Here is a 17704-nt window from a genome sequence, read left to right as displayed (position 1 = left end):
GAGGCGTGGTCTCTATTTTGAGGAATATTATGGTGGGAGATCCTGTTTGCCTTCATCCTGGGGGTTGCTTTTTTAATCCTCATCCTCACCTGACCTCGGGGACCTTTCGTTCTTTCTATTGTTTCTATGTTCTGATCACTGAGGCTTCAAGAAAGTCTTGGATCTGGGCCTATTTCACCTATTGAGATGTCACCTTGGGTCCTCTGGATGAGATTTATGGGCGCTGGGTTCTTTGCCCAGTGTTTATTGTGGTTCCTTTAAGGTCTGATGCCCTCAGCACAGGACAGAATCTTCTTGTGCGAAATGCAGTTTACAAAATATGGTTTAAGGCAGATTAAAAGTGTACAGGGGGGTGTACAGGGGGGTAGGGGCCCTCATGGGCCCACAGTAAAAGTGTCCCAATTAACCCTTCCTGCTTCACTTTTCACCACATGCCACAACAGCCCCCAGGGCTGAGAATAGTTTTTTTTTTAAATTTCTTGAAAGACTGCAATAAAAATTTACATTAATGAAGGACTGAGGTGATACACAACAGCTTTTCTGATTGTTCTGAAGCACCTTTGGCATGGGTTTGAGTAGGGTTTAATTAGTCTATTTGCTAAGAGTCATCTTCAGGTTCGTGTCCATCTCTATAATTCTGTTCTCTGTCTCCAGTTTTGGCCACCTTATATTTGCCAGTTGAAATCAAGTCTAATTGAAACACCGTTCTTGCGGTTTTCTAAAATTTTGATATTTTGTTTCGATCAGAATAGAAAGACTAAGTGTAATGGTTCGGACTTGGCTCCTTGCCAAATGCCCAACTTCGCAGTAGCAGCCCCTCTCTTCCCCCCTTTCTACTTTCTCCAGGGCAAAGGAAAAAAACTATGCAAATTGAAGAACCTGAAAACCAAGCTAGTTATATAAAAAATATATTTTATGTATATTACAGTTAAGATGCTATGTACACAGCAAACAGGAATCCAAACACCCCCCAAAGGGATAGGGAAAGGGGAAAAAAAGGGATAAAAGGAAACAAAAAGGGACACCGAATAGATATGTGCAATCAAACCCGAGAACCAGTAAAATAACTAGTAAAACAATTCTCACCACGTCCCTTAGAAAGTAGGCTTGGCAGACACTGCCAGCACTCTCCAAGGTTCCACGTGGCAGGCCAGTGGATGCTGCAGCCTCAGCCTTAGATAAGCGAGACCAATGCAGAGACCCACTGTTCCCGAACTCCGGCGGAAGAGAAGAAGAACAAAGGCTTCCCCTCCCTTCTTATTTATACCACGATTTACGTAAAAATCGTATGGAATACTGGGAACACTGCCCCTTCCTTGGTTACAAATTGGCAACCAGGAAAGGCCTAGATTAAAACCACCACACTAAGATACATACAAGACTAAGATGACATATGTACAAGACTAATAGAAGACTAAGATATATACTAAGAAACATACTTGTTTTCAAAATTTCTCTATTTTGTGATAAACATCCCAAGAAATATTCTGGTTCCAAGTGGTTAAAAGCATGTGTTGCCCACGTAGCTTTAAAACTCAAGTTGTTTTATTGCATTTAAGAATTTGTGACTTAATGAGAGCATTTTGCATAGACTATGTCTGAACCACAGGCCACTTGGATGTGACATTAAGTTGCTTGAAAAAGTGCCCTGAGTCATTTTGCTTTCAGTAATGCTACCGCAACATCACTGTACTCTAATTTGGCCTTAGCTTGGTTTTTCTCTTCTTAAATAATTATTTACATCTTATTTCCACAGCAAAACAACAGAATGTACCAAACTATTTGTTACATGGCTTACAAAATTAACGTACCCTTGGGAGTATAAAGAAATCAGCCCTCTTCATATCTGCAAAGCCTCGTGTCATTCTCCAGTATGTGCCAGCCTGATTGGTGTATTGATATGATTATGGTCCTCATAACTTAAATACACTGAGGTTATTTTCCATCTGTGGCTGAGTTAGTTAGTTGCTTTTCATTTGCTTCAAAGATCTCATTAGTAGGGCCATACTTTTTTCAACAGTGTTAGAAGTGTATTGTTTTATTTCATTATGGGGTCCTTAGATCTGTAAAATACACCACAGCTTTAGGAATTCACTGAAAAAGAAGGGATATGTGCCCCTCCTCCAAGGCTTTAAAGACTCTTGTAAGCCAACAGGAGTAATAAATAATAATAGTAAGAGCTAGTGAACTGAAACATGCTTGATTTATAATTAAGTCTAGGTAACTTTATCTTTCAAAATGCACTATTAAACAAAACAAAAAAAGTGTGACTCTTGACTCTAACAGGTGCAGTTGTTACAAACTGTTAACTATTATTAAACATTTACAGAGTAAAAGGAAAAGAGGAGAATCTGCATATGCAGTGCTGCACCTTGTTTACTGTAAATCAGAATGATTTTGCAAAACAAAAATGAATGCTTGCATATTTAAATGTGCTGAGGGGTGATTGCCTGTGTGCTAATTATAATATCTATCCAAGTCACATCAAACAGATAATTTGATTAGAGCCACAAGCCAGTCTAATGTTTCTATTCTTCTTTTTCTCAAAGCTGAAGCTATAAAAGCAAAAGGTCGAGTGTCTATCCCATATTCACTCTTCCAGTCAAGTGTGGAAGACTTACATGTGAAAGGGCTGCCAGAAGGTGTCCCCTTCAGGCGTCCATCAACGTACGGCATTCCCCGGCTGGAGAGGATACTTCTAGCAAAGGAGAAGATTCACTTTGTGATTAGAAGGTAAGGAACTTTGCATTTTTGTCTATATATTACTCATTTTCTGCTGGCTCCTCTCTGCTTCATTTTATCTTCAAGAACTTCCAAACTGGTTTCTACTGACATATTCTTTTGCAATACTAAAGAGGAATTTTAGTTGATGTTCCCTCTGATAAATCCAGCAGAACACCTCAGTGGTGTGGACAGATCTCTGGACAGATCTCTTCAATATTGCAGGTCTCTTTGTAGTGTTCAAATCTTCATCTGCAGTACCTGTTGAAAGCCATTGACTTTGGCATATTTGATGCTATCTGAGGATCCCAGCTTAAATTTCAGCTTATGCTTTTATTTATTTTTTTCCTGCTGGAACGCTGTATCAAAGTGTCTATGGCTGTATCTGTGTAGAGGATCTCCCAGAGCAGGCTTGAGGCCAAGATACAGCTACTGGTTGCTGTGGTTTAATTGGATGTGTGTCTTGTGTGTGCCTGGAGGTAGATCAGGTAGTGTACATGAAGGAGACCTAAGGTGTACCTAGAGACTGCTTGAAGCTTAAAGGAAGCTTCAGTGAGTATTGGCTCATGTTTTCTTGGGATTTAGTGGTATAGGGCCTAATCCAAGTTTTGGAAGTGGACAGGAATCTGCTGATTGCAGTGGTCAGGCTCAGAATTGGGAGTAATGACAGCTCCTACCCCTATGCGTGCTGCCTTTACCACAGGTGCTAGTTGCTGCTATTTGAGAGGTACATGGCCAATTTCTGTCATCCTGACGCTTGCAGATAACTAGGAAAGAGGAAGAAGTGTAGATTTACCTTTTGTCTGACTTAAAATCAGAAACTATGCATAGATTTTAGTATTTATGCAATGCTGGCACCTGCTCTTGTCAAATTTGTCTTAGTTGTTAGCAGAAATTAATTTCTGCTGTTTATCGTTTTTGTAATATATGGTAACCACAACAGCTCAAAAACCAGTTTGGCTCTGTGAGAAACATCAGAATGTTTAATTTCTTGTTTGTTCAAATGTGGATAAAACTAGATGTATTTGAGTAACAGAACTGTCTGCTTTGAAATTTTCCTTTTCAGAGGTTAAATTTTTGGTTTGGATCTTTGTTTCTGATGAAATGTATCTTAGAGTTCAGTTTAATGGAACCTGTTACCTTGAAATGTTATAGCTCAGGTGGATATGGGTATCAGACATGAAAAATGTTTTGTCAGTAGTGTTCCAATTAGCTTTTATGATACTTTGGTGTTAACTGGAATTTAATGTTGGGAATCATGATGTCCCCTGGGGGGGTTTATGTGTTTGGTTTGTTTCTGATCCTTCAGTAGTAACTTGAGGCTGTAACTGGAGTCTGGTTTCTCAAAGTGTCTGTTACTGTTAAAGCATGTATCTTAAATCTTTTAGGAAGGAACTTCTGAATTCGACAGATGTTCCAGTGGACAAAACAGCTACAGGAGGTAGGTTTTCAAATGTGTGAGTTGTATAAGTACAGTATTCTATTCATATTTGTCAGTCTTAGTGGTGGCTACAATCTGCTTTTAATAATAACAGATTGCAAGTAATTCCTCTGGATTTGCATTTTCTTTAGCTACAGAGGGACAGCAGTTTTTCACTGGTCATCCAAGCCAGTGTTACTGACACTCTGTCAATGGATTTGATTCAGCTGGTTTTCAAAGGAAAAACTTTGAGCTAGGTGTTAGTCTGTTGAGATATAGAGAAAAGGCAGCATTTTCCACATCTGATAAAAGAGTTTACTGAGAACTGTCTGTACTGTGGAATAATTGCTTATATATGCTATTTTCTAAAATCAGATTAACTGAAATGCAGCGATGAACACAGTGATTATAGTGGTGCAAAGATTATACGTTCCAATCACTTTTCTCATCAGGAACACTTTTCAGCAGATTCATGCTCTTATATGTCTTGTCTCCATTGAGCACCCATCCAAAAATGACCATGGACATTTAAGACTACAGGAATAGGTTTTTTGTCCAGTGGCACCCATGAATTCATTTCCCCTCAAACTGGGAGAAAGAAGTTTAGCATTGAAAAAGAATCAAGTTTTGAAAAAATTGTACCTTTGCATGGGCACTGGTTGGTAAATATCTTTCCCTGACTTGTTTTTCTGTTCAGTTGAATTCTATTGTTCCTTGGGCTTCAGGGCATTTTTTTTTTTTTTAATGTCCAATTAAACAAAGTATTGAAAGCTTCTATGTCTGAAAAAACAGTTGCAAAGAAATTGCTCCCAAAGCCAGAATGCTAAGTGGCACCTTCAACCTGGCTGAACTGTGAATTTTAGTAATACCAAAGAAGTCCTTAGTTCAGATAGTAACACAAGCATATAGACAGTACTGTTTGCAGCAGTGCAGCACCATTAGGCTTTATTATAGTCTTCTGTAGTAAAAAGTATATCAGACACAACTAAGGTGAATATTCAGGATATAAATTAAGCAAAGCAATGATGTCATAAGAAGGTGTCTGTAACGTGTGCAGGAATTAAACTTTTCCTGAAACACAAGTTAACCTAGTTTTTTGAGTATTAATAACCTACTGTTCCTGCAAGCAGCAAATTTGACTACAAAAATAGTAGGTAACCTTCTTAACCTTTACACTTAAGGTTAAGTGTACTCTTAACTAGGTCAAGTTAGGCCTTTTCTCTGTTGAGTCATATTTAATATGTTTGTACTGATTACAAAGGCAAAGTGAGTACATTACTTACCTCATAAAACCCCTGTACCTAAGAAAACCAGTGATAAGCAATTTTTATGGCACAGGGTTATGAACAGTTTCTTATATTGCTTGTCATCAGCAACTTGTAGTGATAGTCATGTGTGACCTCTGCATCCTTTCTAAGAGAAGAGAGCGTCTGTGGGAACTGTCAGTAACATCTCAGGGAACACAGAAGACAGCAGATGTCTGAGTCTCCCTTCCCTCAGTTTTCTTTTCTTCCTTTCTGGATTCCCCCTTTCCTAGTAGTTCATTGTCTCCTTTGCTACTCCATGTGTCCACTCCCATCTTGAAAGACATTGGCTCCATGTCCAATGTCCTGCTCTGTCCATAGTGCCTGCTAGCTTGTGTCCCCAGCAGGAGAGGAATGGCATGAGTATGGAACCTGTATTTTGACTGGCAGAGGAAATGATGATTTGCATTTGTATTCCTGTGGAAGCAGTCTAGTCAGGAAGGTTTTATGGAATGGCTTCAGTCCTGAAACCCTTAACAGACCGATACTGGCTGCAAGACAAACCAGTCAGGCAGTGATGGTTTGGTTCAGGAATGGCTGGAGAAGCGTGAGCTGGTGCTTCTGCTGATAGTCCAGCCTAGGGAGTGCAGTTATGGAGCTCAAGTTGTTGCTTTTGCATGCTGGCTAAACCCACGGCGTGGCAGCTGGCCAGTATCTTGCACAGGCTTCACTAATAATTTTGACTTATTGGTCACAAAGACATATTCAGAAGAAGGGATGTCTTTTCATCCCTTGTAAGCAGGTTTTCCTTCCATAGGCTTGCCTAATTCTGCACTGAATATCAAAATAATTCTTCAGAGAATGACACTGGCAAAAATCTAATCCCATCTCCAAGTGGGACTGCAGATTTGAGGTAGATGATGAAAACCTTGTAATTCTTGTCTGTTCTGTAGGAAGGGATGTCACTGGTTCAGTGGATTTTTGTTCAGTTTTAATATTATGTCATTTTTTTAATAATTATTTTTTCTAGTTCCAAGTTGAATCCATGCTTCTTCCACACAGCATTTTCTGTGTTACCTGAAAATGAAGGATGATTATGCATGCTGTAAACTTAACAACTGAAAATATAACCAAAATAATGAAGGAATGTTGTTTTTGTTCTTTGTCAATTTCAAATACAGAAAAAGAGGAGTGGCATGGCAAAGTCACCAAACTGAGAAAGATAGTAGATCAACTCTTCTGTAAAAAGTTTGGTGAGAACATTATTTTCTTTTTTTTATAGCTTTGTATTTCTTGAAGGTTGTATTCATTACTTCCTTTGAACATTTACATGAATGAGAGTTTTGATCATGTTTTTTTTTCAAATATTTAAAATCCCGGCAGTTGAGTGAAAAAGAATGTTTTAGTTTACTGCTTACACAAGGTAAAGTCATAGTTTAAAAAAAAATTACAGGTCATATATGCAGCTCTTCTGATTGCTCTCAATTCCCTCCTATTTGGATATTTTTCCTTTGATGGTGAATAAACTAGCCATTTACTTATTTATGTCTATTACAGTACCATTAAAATTAGTGTTAGAACATTTCTGGGTGAATTTTTATGTTCTCTCCAATATGAAAAAATAGTCAACTTCCTAAGAGCTAGAATGAAACGTTGCATAATGCTCTGTTATAGACTAAAAACTTTGGATAAAACCACTGTAGTATGCCTCATTGAGCAATCCAGTAATCTTCAGTCTGGTATTTTGTCTGCCCAGCAAGAACATCATACAATATGGCAAATTTTTTTACATTTTTGATGTGCTGAGACTTGGATTTAGATGTCCTGCATTGTCCCAGGTTCTGAGATCACAATTGCAATAGCCTGAGTAATTGGTATCAGCTAGCTTTTAATGAAGGTTGATTGGCTAATCTGTCCAGTTACTGGATGCATTTTGTTCCAACAGCCAAGGCCTTGGGGAGCACTGAGCCCAAAGTTGTTCCATACAAGAAATTTGAAGCTCATCCAAGTGACCTCTATGTTGAAGGGCTGCCAGAGAACATCCCCTTTAGGAGTCCCTCCTGGTATGGAATCCCTTGCCTTGAACAAATAATTCAAGTGAGCAAGAGAATAAAATTTGTGATCAAAAGGTAAGTATTTGTTTAATGCCTAAACATGGAGGTTTTCTTAAAAAAGAGGCCAAGCAAACACCCTATGTGTAATCAAGCACTGGATTTCATGAAGTCATGAAGCATTTAGTTTCTAGTTACCAAATAGGCAAATTAAATATTCTGTGTTATAAAGTGGGCATTTGCAATCCAGACAAGTATTCCAAAATACCTTTGTAGAATGTTGACATGTGTGAAAAACATAATAGAAAATTCAAACTCTTCAATTCAAGTCATGATAGGTAGTAATGTTTATGTCAAGAATAATCAGATTATTTGTGTCCTTGTTGCAGACCAGAGCTGCTAACTCTCACTTCAACTGGAGTTACTCAGCCCAGGTTGAATTCAACAGGTAAGACAGGTGCTGTCTCCAAGTGGGAATGGAAGGGTTTGGTGGATCAATGCAGCATTTCTCAAGTAACCCTTATGTGATGAGTGTGTTGGCATGTTCTTCATGGGGGCTTCAAGGAGTAAATTGATCACTATGAACGTGGATGGCTTCCTGGATTGTGGGATCATGGTGCAGTCCAGCTGCCTTTGAAAACTACACTGAGTCACCTTCACAGCCCCAGGGGACTGGAATTGCTGTCCTGGCCTGAATCAAAACTCTCAAGGCCCTTGGCATTTCACAGCTGATCCTGGGCTCTTTTCAGGACTCTGTTGGTAATGAAGCTCTGTTGTAGGAGCTTCTTCAAACCATGAAGTGCCTTAACAGAGGGGAAGAATCATTTCGGTGTTTATTTCCAAATGCCCTGACCTGGAGTGTATTGGCACTTTCTCGCTCCAGGAGTATGCAGTTCAGGTCTCGTTGGGTTTTAGAGGAGTATGAATCTGCTTGTAATAATACAAATGGATATCCAGGACTTCCTGTGTTTTTCTACACACATAGCTCACATGAAGAGAAAAAAAAAAAGAAGGAATATGATTTAATAATCATGTAAGCAGTAGTTATATCATCACAATGTATTGTGGATTTTATTTGGATTTTATGAAAAAACTCATATTCAGTAAGAGGGTAGCTCAGTAGAAAAGGCGGGGTTCACTGTGGAGCAGAGGAAAAGGCAGCACTGAGTTTGAGGCTTTTTCAAAGTAGTAACAGCAGGTGCCAATTACAGCAGTAAAAAAACCAGCTAATAAAGTCCTCTTTCGGAAAGAACAGGTGAGGAGTGATGATGATTCTTAACCCTCAGACTGAATGTTCAGAATAGCATTTTTTTTTACTAGTTATTTCACTGTATCTTTCACTGACTTATAAGTGTATCTGGAATTACCAGTGCTCACAAAGCTCACTAGGGCCAGGGCTTGATATCAGACAGGCAAACACAGCAAATGTTCTCCTGGGCTTAGAGACGAGTGAAAACCACTTTCCCAGACAAAGACCAAGGATCTTCTTACTGCAGTTGCAAACTGGATGTTGCTAAAGAATATTAGACTTCTTTTAAGCAAAAACATTATTTGTTTGCAAAATTAATCTTGTGCTCTCAACAGATAGTTTGTGAATAACACTTCAGTGTTTTAAAGTAAATTAGTCTACTTGCTTTGCCACTGAGACTACAACGTGTGAATAAGTACAAACATACATGCAAGTGTTAAATACCTGTGAAATCTATCAAATAAGTAGTCCAGACTGCAAAAAACTAATAATGCATGGAAGTATTAGACATTAGAAATAAGCAAGGTGGGTAATTTCTGAGTCAAAATTAGGATTTGGAAACAAAAAATGTCTATATAGCTTCCTCCCTGCATTCATTCCACAGCTTGGAATGAATTGGTTTGTCTCAGTAGCAGTTACTTGTTATTTGTGGATTGTGATGAAACTTAGTGAAGTATGATGCCGTTCTTCAGAAAATAAGTGCTTTTTATATCACATCTTTGGCTTCTCTATCTAAGCTACAAATTGTCTGTGCTAGCTAGCACTTCTGTAATTGGCTTTTATTTATGATAGAGAATACTACTGAAGATGATTTTTTTATGCTAATCAAAATGTTTAGCAAAGCAGTGTTTAAATCTTCATCTTCTGCTCTAATGAGTGTTATTTATTATACACTATGATTAATTATTTCTAACTTTGTAAGAACCACTAAAATAATTTCTTCCTGCATCTGAAAAACAAGTTCTCCCACTTGGGTCAGTGTTTGAAATTTGTAACTATATTTAAACAGATTTTCCATTATATAGAAGGAATTATATGTACCATTAATCTCCAATTAGTAATCATTAATCACTGTGTATCCCTGTCTCCTCAGATGTGATTGTGTTGATAGTTTTCAAGTTCTTATGTTGGAATAAATGTGTTCAAATGTACCTCTGTACCTAGAACTGAGTAATTCTCTGACGTATCTATTTCTGGTTTTCAGAGAAAGAAAATTGGAATGCCAAGATCACAAACCTAAGAAACCAAGTAGAAGAGATATTTAGTAAGAAATTTGGTAAGTTAAATGCTAAATGAACCACTCTGTAATGCTGCTGCATTTTAAAAGTCCTCTGTTTAAATGTTACTGTACTTACTTAAGCATCAGAAATATGCTAGGACAGATATGGAGATCTTGACTCCTCTTACATATGTTTTACTGACTCTATCCTATAACTGACATAAATATATTAATATCCTAGGCCATAATTTTTCCAGTCACGTGACAAGATATGCATAAAAGCTTTTGGATGAAAAAAACTTCTTAAAAGAAAATATTAGGCACTGCAGGCTTAGATGTTACCTGTAACAAGATGGACCAAGTCCCCATTTGCAGTTATTCTTCAGAAAATAATAGGAAATCTCTTTAAATCTATTTAGATATTTCTGTTGTTTGGGGTTTTTTATTAGCTCTGAGTAGCAGAGCTTCTGTAAGCCAAGGTTCTTAAAGTCAGTTGAGATAAAATTCCACCCATTTGAGTGTGTAATCTGTCATTTAATTTTTATTTTCAGCCCAAGCTCTGGGGACTTCAGAGACAGTGAAAGTTCCCTATTCTCTATTTGAGTCAAATCCTACATATTTGTGTGTTGAAGGCTTGCCAGATGGAATCCCCTTCCGGAGTCCCACATGGTTTGGAATTCCACGCCTTGAAAGAATTATCCGTGCAAGTGACAAAATCAAATTTGTTATTAAAAAGTATGTTTGCAATTCAGTTATTTTTACTCATGATTTTGAAGTTATTTGATTTTATTCCCAGCAACTTTAGGCTTTAAATGCTGCCTAAATTCTGGTTGCATGAAACAGAAAGACCATTTTGCATGTATGTTTTATCTCATAAAAGGATATACATTCCTCATTAAATTTCTGTGAATGTATAGATTGGGTGTTTCATTCATCAAGGGTCTAGAGAAGTGGAAAATGGTCTTGTACTTGGAAGCTTTTTTTCTTATTTTTTTTTCTTTTTCTTTATTATTTTTGCTTAAAATAGACCCAGAAGAAAGTTACAGATTAGAAAATGTAGCTTTGTGGTTGGGGTTTTTTTGTGCTTATAGTAGATGGAGAGTCATCTATGCTTCTAGCATAGATGTAAAGAGCTTATTGTAAGCAGCTTATGTTATGTGCACTGGAACTCAACTGAATTCCAAGAAATTTTAACATTTTGCTGTATTATTTGACTTGTAATTGATCGGGTTGTGTTCTGTCCAATTTCTAGGCCTGCGCTTGTCGCTTCCTCTTTGCCTCGAAAACTGGCTAGTAAAATAAACCAAAAAGGTAAAGAATTTGCTGCCATCAATTCCTAAATACTTAGTTTCTGCTTCCCTAGCAGACTGAAAGATCTTGTGCTTGAAAAATATGGGTGTTGCAAATAAAAGGCATTAAGATGATCTAGAATAGCAGCCTGTTCAAATGCTATTATTTGAAAAAGATACTCAATCCATAAATTCATCTGTTTTTTTTACTTGACTATCCTAGTACAGAGAATGGAATTTACCCAATTTTGACAACTTTTATTTTGCTTTTAATGGCTTAAAATATATCTAACTTAGAGCTATGAACTGCAGTAAGTAGAAATTATATTTTATGAAAAAAAAGTCCTTGAAGTTGCCTATAAAAAAATTCAGATGTTAATAATTTCTTGTTATTTAGATAATAAAAAGTACCCAAACTGTCCTTCACCTTTAGAAACAATGAAGTCTTCTGTTCTGAATTAGTGGAGTGAAAATTTAGGTATGATACCTGCTTTTTTCAAGAGCACTAAACCTACTTTTTAAGGCTGTCAGCATCACTGTATTGTTCAGGTTTTACAGTGTACTTAGTTCAGTCTGTTGGAATTTTTGGAATACAGCTGGGTTTTTTTGTTAGCTGTGCAGGATATATGTTGTAGAGGGTTTGTGCTTTACACCTTGTGTTCTCTTGGCTTCCAGAAAGGAGTCCAGGGAGTTCCCAAAGGTCACCAAGTCCCGCAGGCAATTCAGATGTCCCAGAGATTGAAGTTACTCTTGATGAAAGTATGGAAGAAATATCATTAAGCATTCTTCTGATGCTCTTCTATTTTATTCTTCTTATGTTTTCTGATCTTCTCAGCTTTTGTAGTGTATAAATAACTTGTACGCCTGCCTCACGTAGCAAAACTCTGTTTTATTTCAAGGCTCCAGATATGGTTTTGTTTTTTGTTTCTGACTAATACTGGATTCTGTGTAGATGATGCTTAGGTAGAATGTTGGAATTTTGACAGCTTGCTTGGGCCCATTATTCAAAGCAGAGATGTGGGAACTGCCGTAGCCCTAGGCAGAAATGGCAGACGTGATCAGTAGTATCAAATGCTTAAATACAATCCTAGACGAAAATCTTAAGGGGGGTTTTTTATTCTACTCTTAATTCAGAAGTTAACATTTCTCTAGTAATCAACTTTGATGTGTTGTTTTCGTATGATGTCTTGCTTCTGCTCTCTGCATATATATATGTAATGTCTCTTCACAGGTCCCAGTAAAGAACAAACGACAAATACTCAAACTAATTCTCGAACCAATGGCTCCAATATAAGTTCCAAGCCACAAGGAAAAGACTTCTCCTTTCGTAAGTGTTGTGGGAATTTGCACAGATGCATTCTTTTAATACTGGTGTGGAACATTCTGATGACATATCCGATATTTTGAATTCAGTTTTGTTGTACAGTTAGCGAATGACTGAAAGTCTTGCTTTCATGTACATTCAGTTCTTCAACATGTGGAGTAATAATATTAGAAAAATCCTAAATGATGTATGGAGAAGGCTGTACAAATGCAGCACAGGTCTGTTAGATCTTTGGGTTCAGTCAGGCCCATTAGGTTTTTGCTGGTCTTTACTGCACGATGCTTCAGACCCTTGAAGACTTTTCTGGTGCCAAGTACCACCAAAGTGCATAAACCCAGCTAAGATATGCTATAGTGTATAAATATCATAAGCACTCAACAAATTTGAAATATTGACATCCCTGTGGAGGCAGGGATTTCCTGTAGAAACCAGAATTAACTGGGTTGGAAGAGACCTCTGAGATCATCAAGTCCAACCCTTGATCCAACCCCACTGTGATTACCAGATCATGGCACTCAGTGCCACATCCAGCCTCGTCTTAAAAACCTCCAGGGACAGTGAATCCACCACCTCTCTGGGCAGGCCATTCCAATGCCTGATCACTCTCTCTGTAAAGAACTTCTTTCTAATATCCAACCTAAACCTCCCCGGGCAGAGCTTAAGCCCATGCCCTCTTGTCCTGGTGCTGATTACCTGGGAGAAGAGACCGACCCCCACCTGGCTACAAACTCCTGTCAGGGAGTTGAAGAGAGTGATGAGGTCACCCCTGAGCCTCCTCTTCTCCAGGCTCAACAACCCCAGCTCCCTCAGCCTCTCCTCATTGGACTTGTTCTCAAGTCCCTTCCCCAGCCTCGTTGCTCTTCTCTGGACCTGCTCCAGCCCCTCAATGTCTTTCCTGAACTGAGGGGCCCAGAACTGGACACAATACTCTAGATGTGGCCTCACCAGCTATGCATGATTGCCTAGTCCAAGTCTGTAAAATCAGTAAAGGAAAAGCTGGACAGAACTGGAAACCATATAGTTGTGTTTGTGAGTGTTGGCTGGAGCTTTTTGGACTTAAAGGCCCTGGCCTGTCTGTTTATTGCTCTGGCACAGAAATTTCTGTATTGAAAGCAGCATCAATTTGCAACTCAGATAAATTCTTGATAGTCAAGTGAGATGAGTGACTGCACTCAGAGTAACTGTAAGCAGTTCTATGTATCAGTAAAACTTTTTTTCAGCGTCCTTACATTCTGAGTTTTATTTGCTTATGATCAAAGAATGTGAAAGAAAGGAATACTTTAGTCCCACTGAGCCAGTTGAGAATGAATATAAGATACTGATTTGGAATGACTGCTCCTTTTGACCTGGGTGATAATCATACCGGAGCTGTGTACAGTTTTTTTTGGACTTGCTTGCTATTGCTAGACCTAGGCTTTTTTCTTTTCAAACTTTAAACTGAGTTTTTAGCTTTGTAGACCAGCCACAGACCACTTAGTGCAGCCACAAGTAAACAGGACCCAAGGGAATGGCATGAAGTTTTGTCAGGGGAGGTTTAGGTTGGATCATAGAAAAAGGTTCTTTCCCCACAGTGGGGTTGGGCACTGAACAGGCTCTCCAGTGCTCTCTCAGCACCAAGACTGACAGAGCTCAAGGAGCATTTGGATGATACACTCAGGCATGTGGTGCAACTCTTTGGAGTAGTCCTGTGCAGGGCCAGGATTTGGACTTGATGGTCCTTGTGGGTCCCTTCCAACTCAGAATATTCTGTGATTCTGTGACTATAATTTCTCTGATGGCTGTCAGAAACAAAATGCCTATCTCGATGGACATCTACTCTCACCCACTGAAGTAGAAACTGTGCTAGAGATTATAGATCTCAGGAGAGAGGTGTGTCACTGAACATATGAATAGCTTTCTGCCACTATTTTGGAAGCTGGTTCAGATGAGTAAATTTTATGCTGCCTGATACTGTAAATTTGGATCACTCTTGGATTAATTTTAATTGCCCTCGCTTTATCTCATAGCAGTATCTTTCAAAGCTTCAGGAAAATGAGGATTGATGTGAATATAGTTTTACGGAATGAAAGCCATTTTGCACATTTTACTACCATAGTAAATCAAACATAATAATTAATTCAACATTTTCTGAAATATTCCTTGAAGGCTGATTCACTGTGTGAGTGTTGATTTAATACTTTCAATTTCCTCCTGGCAGAGGCATGGAATGAGAAAATTTCTGTGTTAAGGCAGAAAGTCGAAGACCTTTTTAATGAAAAATGTGGTAAGTTTATTGATTCTTTTTTACTGAGAAGCCTTTCTAATGAACATGCAGTTAGATGTATGAGAGATGTTCACATTTATTCCAGAGGTCCTGCAATTCTTGTGTACCCTACACAGTTTCCCATCTGAGTTCATTCTCATGTACTTGCTTGGAATCCTGTGTCATATTTCCATATTTTATTTGGGTTTGGAAATGGAGAAGTTTTAGTTGGATTATGACTTCTTTAATGACCCAGAGATACAGTGATCCACATCCTGGCACACCTTTTTAAGCTTTCTTCACTCTGCTTATGAATGGGACTTTGCATGACTCTGCAGGACTCGATACGTTACAGATGGTATCTGGAGAGACGTGCTCTGTCATATTTCAGCACTTCCTTTAGTACAGGCTGTTTGGAAACTAATGAGTTTTGGAAGTAATGGTTTCTGATTACTCTTCTGAGTGCAGGTTTTTGAACAAGAGCACTGATCTCGCTGCCCTTAGTACTGTTCTCTAGAAGAGACAGAGACAATGCATTGCTTGTAACAAAGTGAGATACATATGGGATAGTCTTGTGTGCAGACCAAGCCAGTGGCATGAACTGGTTGCAAATTACTAATTTTCAGTAAATCATGATGAGATTTACTGCAACAGAATGAGTTATGTTTGAAGCTGTTAATTTTCTTTGTACTTTTTGACAGCTGTCACCAAAAAAGGCAAGCCTGCTGGTTCTGCCTAATCTAGTTATGTATGTGCCAACTATGCTATACCATTTATAGCAGAGGTTTTCTGTTTCTATACACATGAGTTACCAAACTGGTAGCTTATTTGCTCTGTTGCATTTCAGGGGAAGCACTAGGACTCAGTGAACCGGTGCAGGTGCCATTTTCACTGTTTGAATCCTTCCCGGAGCTTTTCTACGTGGAGGGACTACCTGAGGGGGTACCTTTCCGCCAGCCTTCAACTTTTGGAATTCCAAGACTAGAGAAGATCCTGAGAAACAAATCTAAAATAAAATTCATTATTAAAAAGTAAGACTCCCATATGTCTTTGATAATCTGTTCTACGGGTATTGAAATGTAGACCAAAAAATGAAATTGTGTTGGGAAGTTGCTAAATTACTCTATAAAATAACACTGGAATATATTTAGTAATTGAGGAAATGGTCAGAAAGCTCTTGTAGAGGTGGAGCAAGATACAATACTCTCTTTGTTCTGAAAGACTCTTACAGCCTGTTGTGAGAGGAAGAACAAGTCCAGATTTCTTAGCTCATTACAATTATCACATCACTGGTTTAGTTCCTACTGCAGGGAGCACTTACAGGTTGCTCATAAACCTTGCTGGCTGTGTACTAAGAGCTGAGAAGTGGAGATGCATATACTGGGGTGTGTTAGAATTTTCTTGTCTAGAACAGGTTTAGATATCCATGTGCCATTGTAGAAACAGTGGCAAGAGAAGTTACAAGGGCATGTAGTGACAGAAAAAGAAGGAATGGCTTTAAACTGATAGGGCAGGGTTAGATTAAATATTAGGAAGAAATTTTTCCCTGTGAGGCTGGTGAAGCCCTGGCACAGGTTGCCCAGAGGATGCCCCATCCCTCGAAGTGTCCAAGGCCAGGTTGGATGGGGCTTCGGGCAACCTGGAATAGTGGAAGGTGTCCCTGCCCATGGCAGGGGATGGAATGAGATAGTCTTTAAAGTCTCCTCCAACCCAAACCATTCTGTGATTCTAAGAAGTTATGGAGCCTCTCAGTCATTGCATTCTTGACTGTCAGTTTGGCTGAGAAGATATCATTTAGTTCCTGTCTTAATAAAATAGTACTAGAAAACTGCATTTTCTATAATGTTGATGATGTAATTTTATTGTTGTATGTGAAATGTTGGATCTGTTTGCAGGCCTAAGATGCTGGAGGCAGCTATTAAAGAAAGTTCTGCTAGAAGCCCCCAAAGTAAGTTTTGCAATTGCTTTATGTTCTAGATTACAGTTTCTTTCAAGGATTGAGCTGCATGGTGTTAACAAATTCCTGAAAGATGCATTCTGCATTGGGGTTGTTTGGTTCGTTTCCTTGATAGTTTGTTTCTAAGAAGGGAAAAGCACTTACTACTCACAGTTTAAATATAGTTCTAGCAAGGGAGTATTAATTTTTTTAAATTATTCACAATAATGATGCTCCTAATGCATTCTTTACTGCTTTATGAAATTGTAGCCAGTAATGTATGATTCACAGGAGTAATTCAGGTCTAGAGATAAATTATTTGCTCCTAATATGTAGGTCATCTAAATGACAAATGCTTAAGAGACAGGTGTGCAGATAACCAGTAGAGAATTGTGTCAGGTAGGTAGGTAGGTCATGGAATAAATATTCCTGTCTTGAAACTGGGTTCTCTTTGAAAACTTTGCCAATATCTGTTGTTTTGCAATATTTTCTTTATATAAGAGATTGAAGATTTTGAGCTCTCTATAAATGTTTTCTGAATTAATCCTTTTATGGATAACTAATTAATCTGATAAAGTCAATACAGCAAGAACCACAACAAACATAGTGGTGAACACGACTGCTGTTGCTGAAGACCTGAACATGATTCAAGTAACTATACCAAGTGTATATACTGACTGGTTTCACGTCATACTATTTGTGCTTGTATTCTTCATGACATTTATTTAGTTCAATGAAGTTTTTTCCTACAGTCCAGCTGGTTCACTGAAATGCAAGTACAGTCAACAAAGCATTTAGCATTTTGTTTTTACTGAGATGTTAAATATTTTCTAATACTCATTAATATCTCTTCAGTGACATCTCTAGAATATTTTTGGTCCAACAATTAGTTACGAAGTATCCACGTTTTTGTCATGCAATATATTAAATACTGATTTGGGAGCCCCTGGTGGTCTAGGGGAAAAGACACTGCACTGTCACTGCAGAGACCCGGGTTCGATTCCCGGTC

General features: G+C 38.3%; 1 protein-coding gene across 1 annotated transcript in view; it reads left to right on the top strand.

The window, feature by feature from the left end:
- The window catches only part of LOC114063490 (general transcription factor II-I-like), a 48881-nt gene that overhangs the window by 21189 nt on the left and 9988 nt on the right, over positions 1 to 17704 (top strand). The window contains exons 4-16 of the mRNA XM_027895786.1: positions 2550 to 2733; positions 4110 to 4162; positions 6555 to 6638; positions 7331 to 7514; positions 7826 to 7884; positions 9890 to 9961; positions 10456 to 10639; positions 11157 to 11215; positions 11869 to 11952; positions 12425 to 12520; positions 14715 to 14780; positions 15607 to 15790; positions 16655 to 16707. Coding sequence (XP_027751587.1) covers positions 2550 to 2733; positions 4110 to 4162; positions 6555 to 6638; positions 7331 to 7514; positions 7826 to 7884; positions 9890 to 9961; positions 10456 to 10639; positions 11157 to 11215; positions 11869 to 11952; positions 12425 to 12520; positions 14715 to 14780; positions 15607 to 15790; positions 16655 to 16707 — 1362 coding nt within the window. The remainder of the gene's footprint in view (positions 1 to 2549; positions 2734 to 4109; positions 4163 to 6554; positions 6639 to 7330; positions 7515 to 7825; positions 7885 to 9889; positions 9962 to 10455; positions 10640 to 11156; positions 11216 to 11868; positions 11953 to 12424; positions 12521 to 14714; positions 14781 to 15606; positions 15791 to 16654; positions 16708 to 17704) is intronic.

This window comes from Empidonax traillii, unplaced genomic scaffold, assembly GCF_003031625.1.
Source record: "Empidonax traillii isolate 1590-97213 ecotype Southwest subspecies unplaced genomic scaffold, ASM303162v1 scaffold468:size725061, whole genome shotgun sequence".
Taxonomy (NCBI): Eukaryota; Metazoa; Chordata; class Aves; order Passeriformes; family Tyrannidae; genus Empidonax; species Empidonax traillii.
Note: the sequence above shows the minus strand (reverse complement) of the source record. Positions and strands in the feature narration are given on the sequence as shown.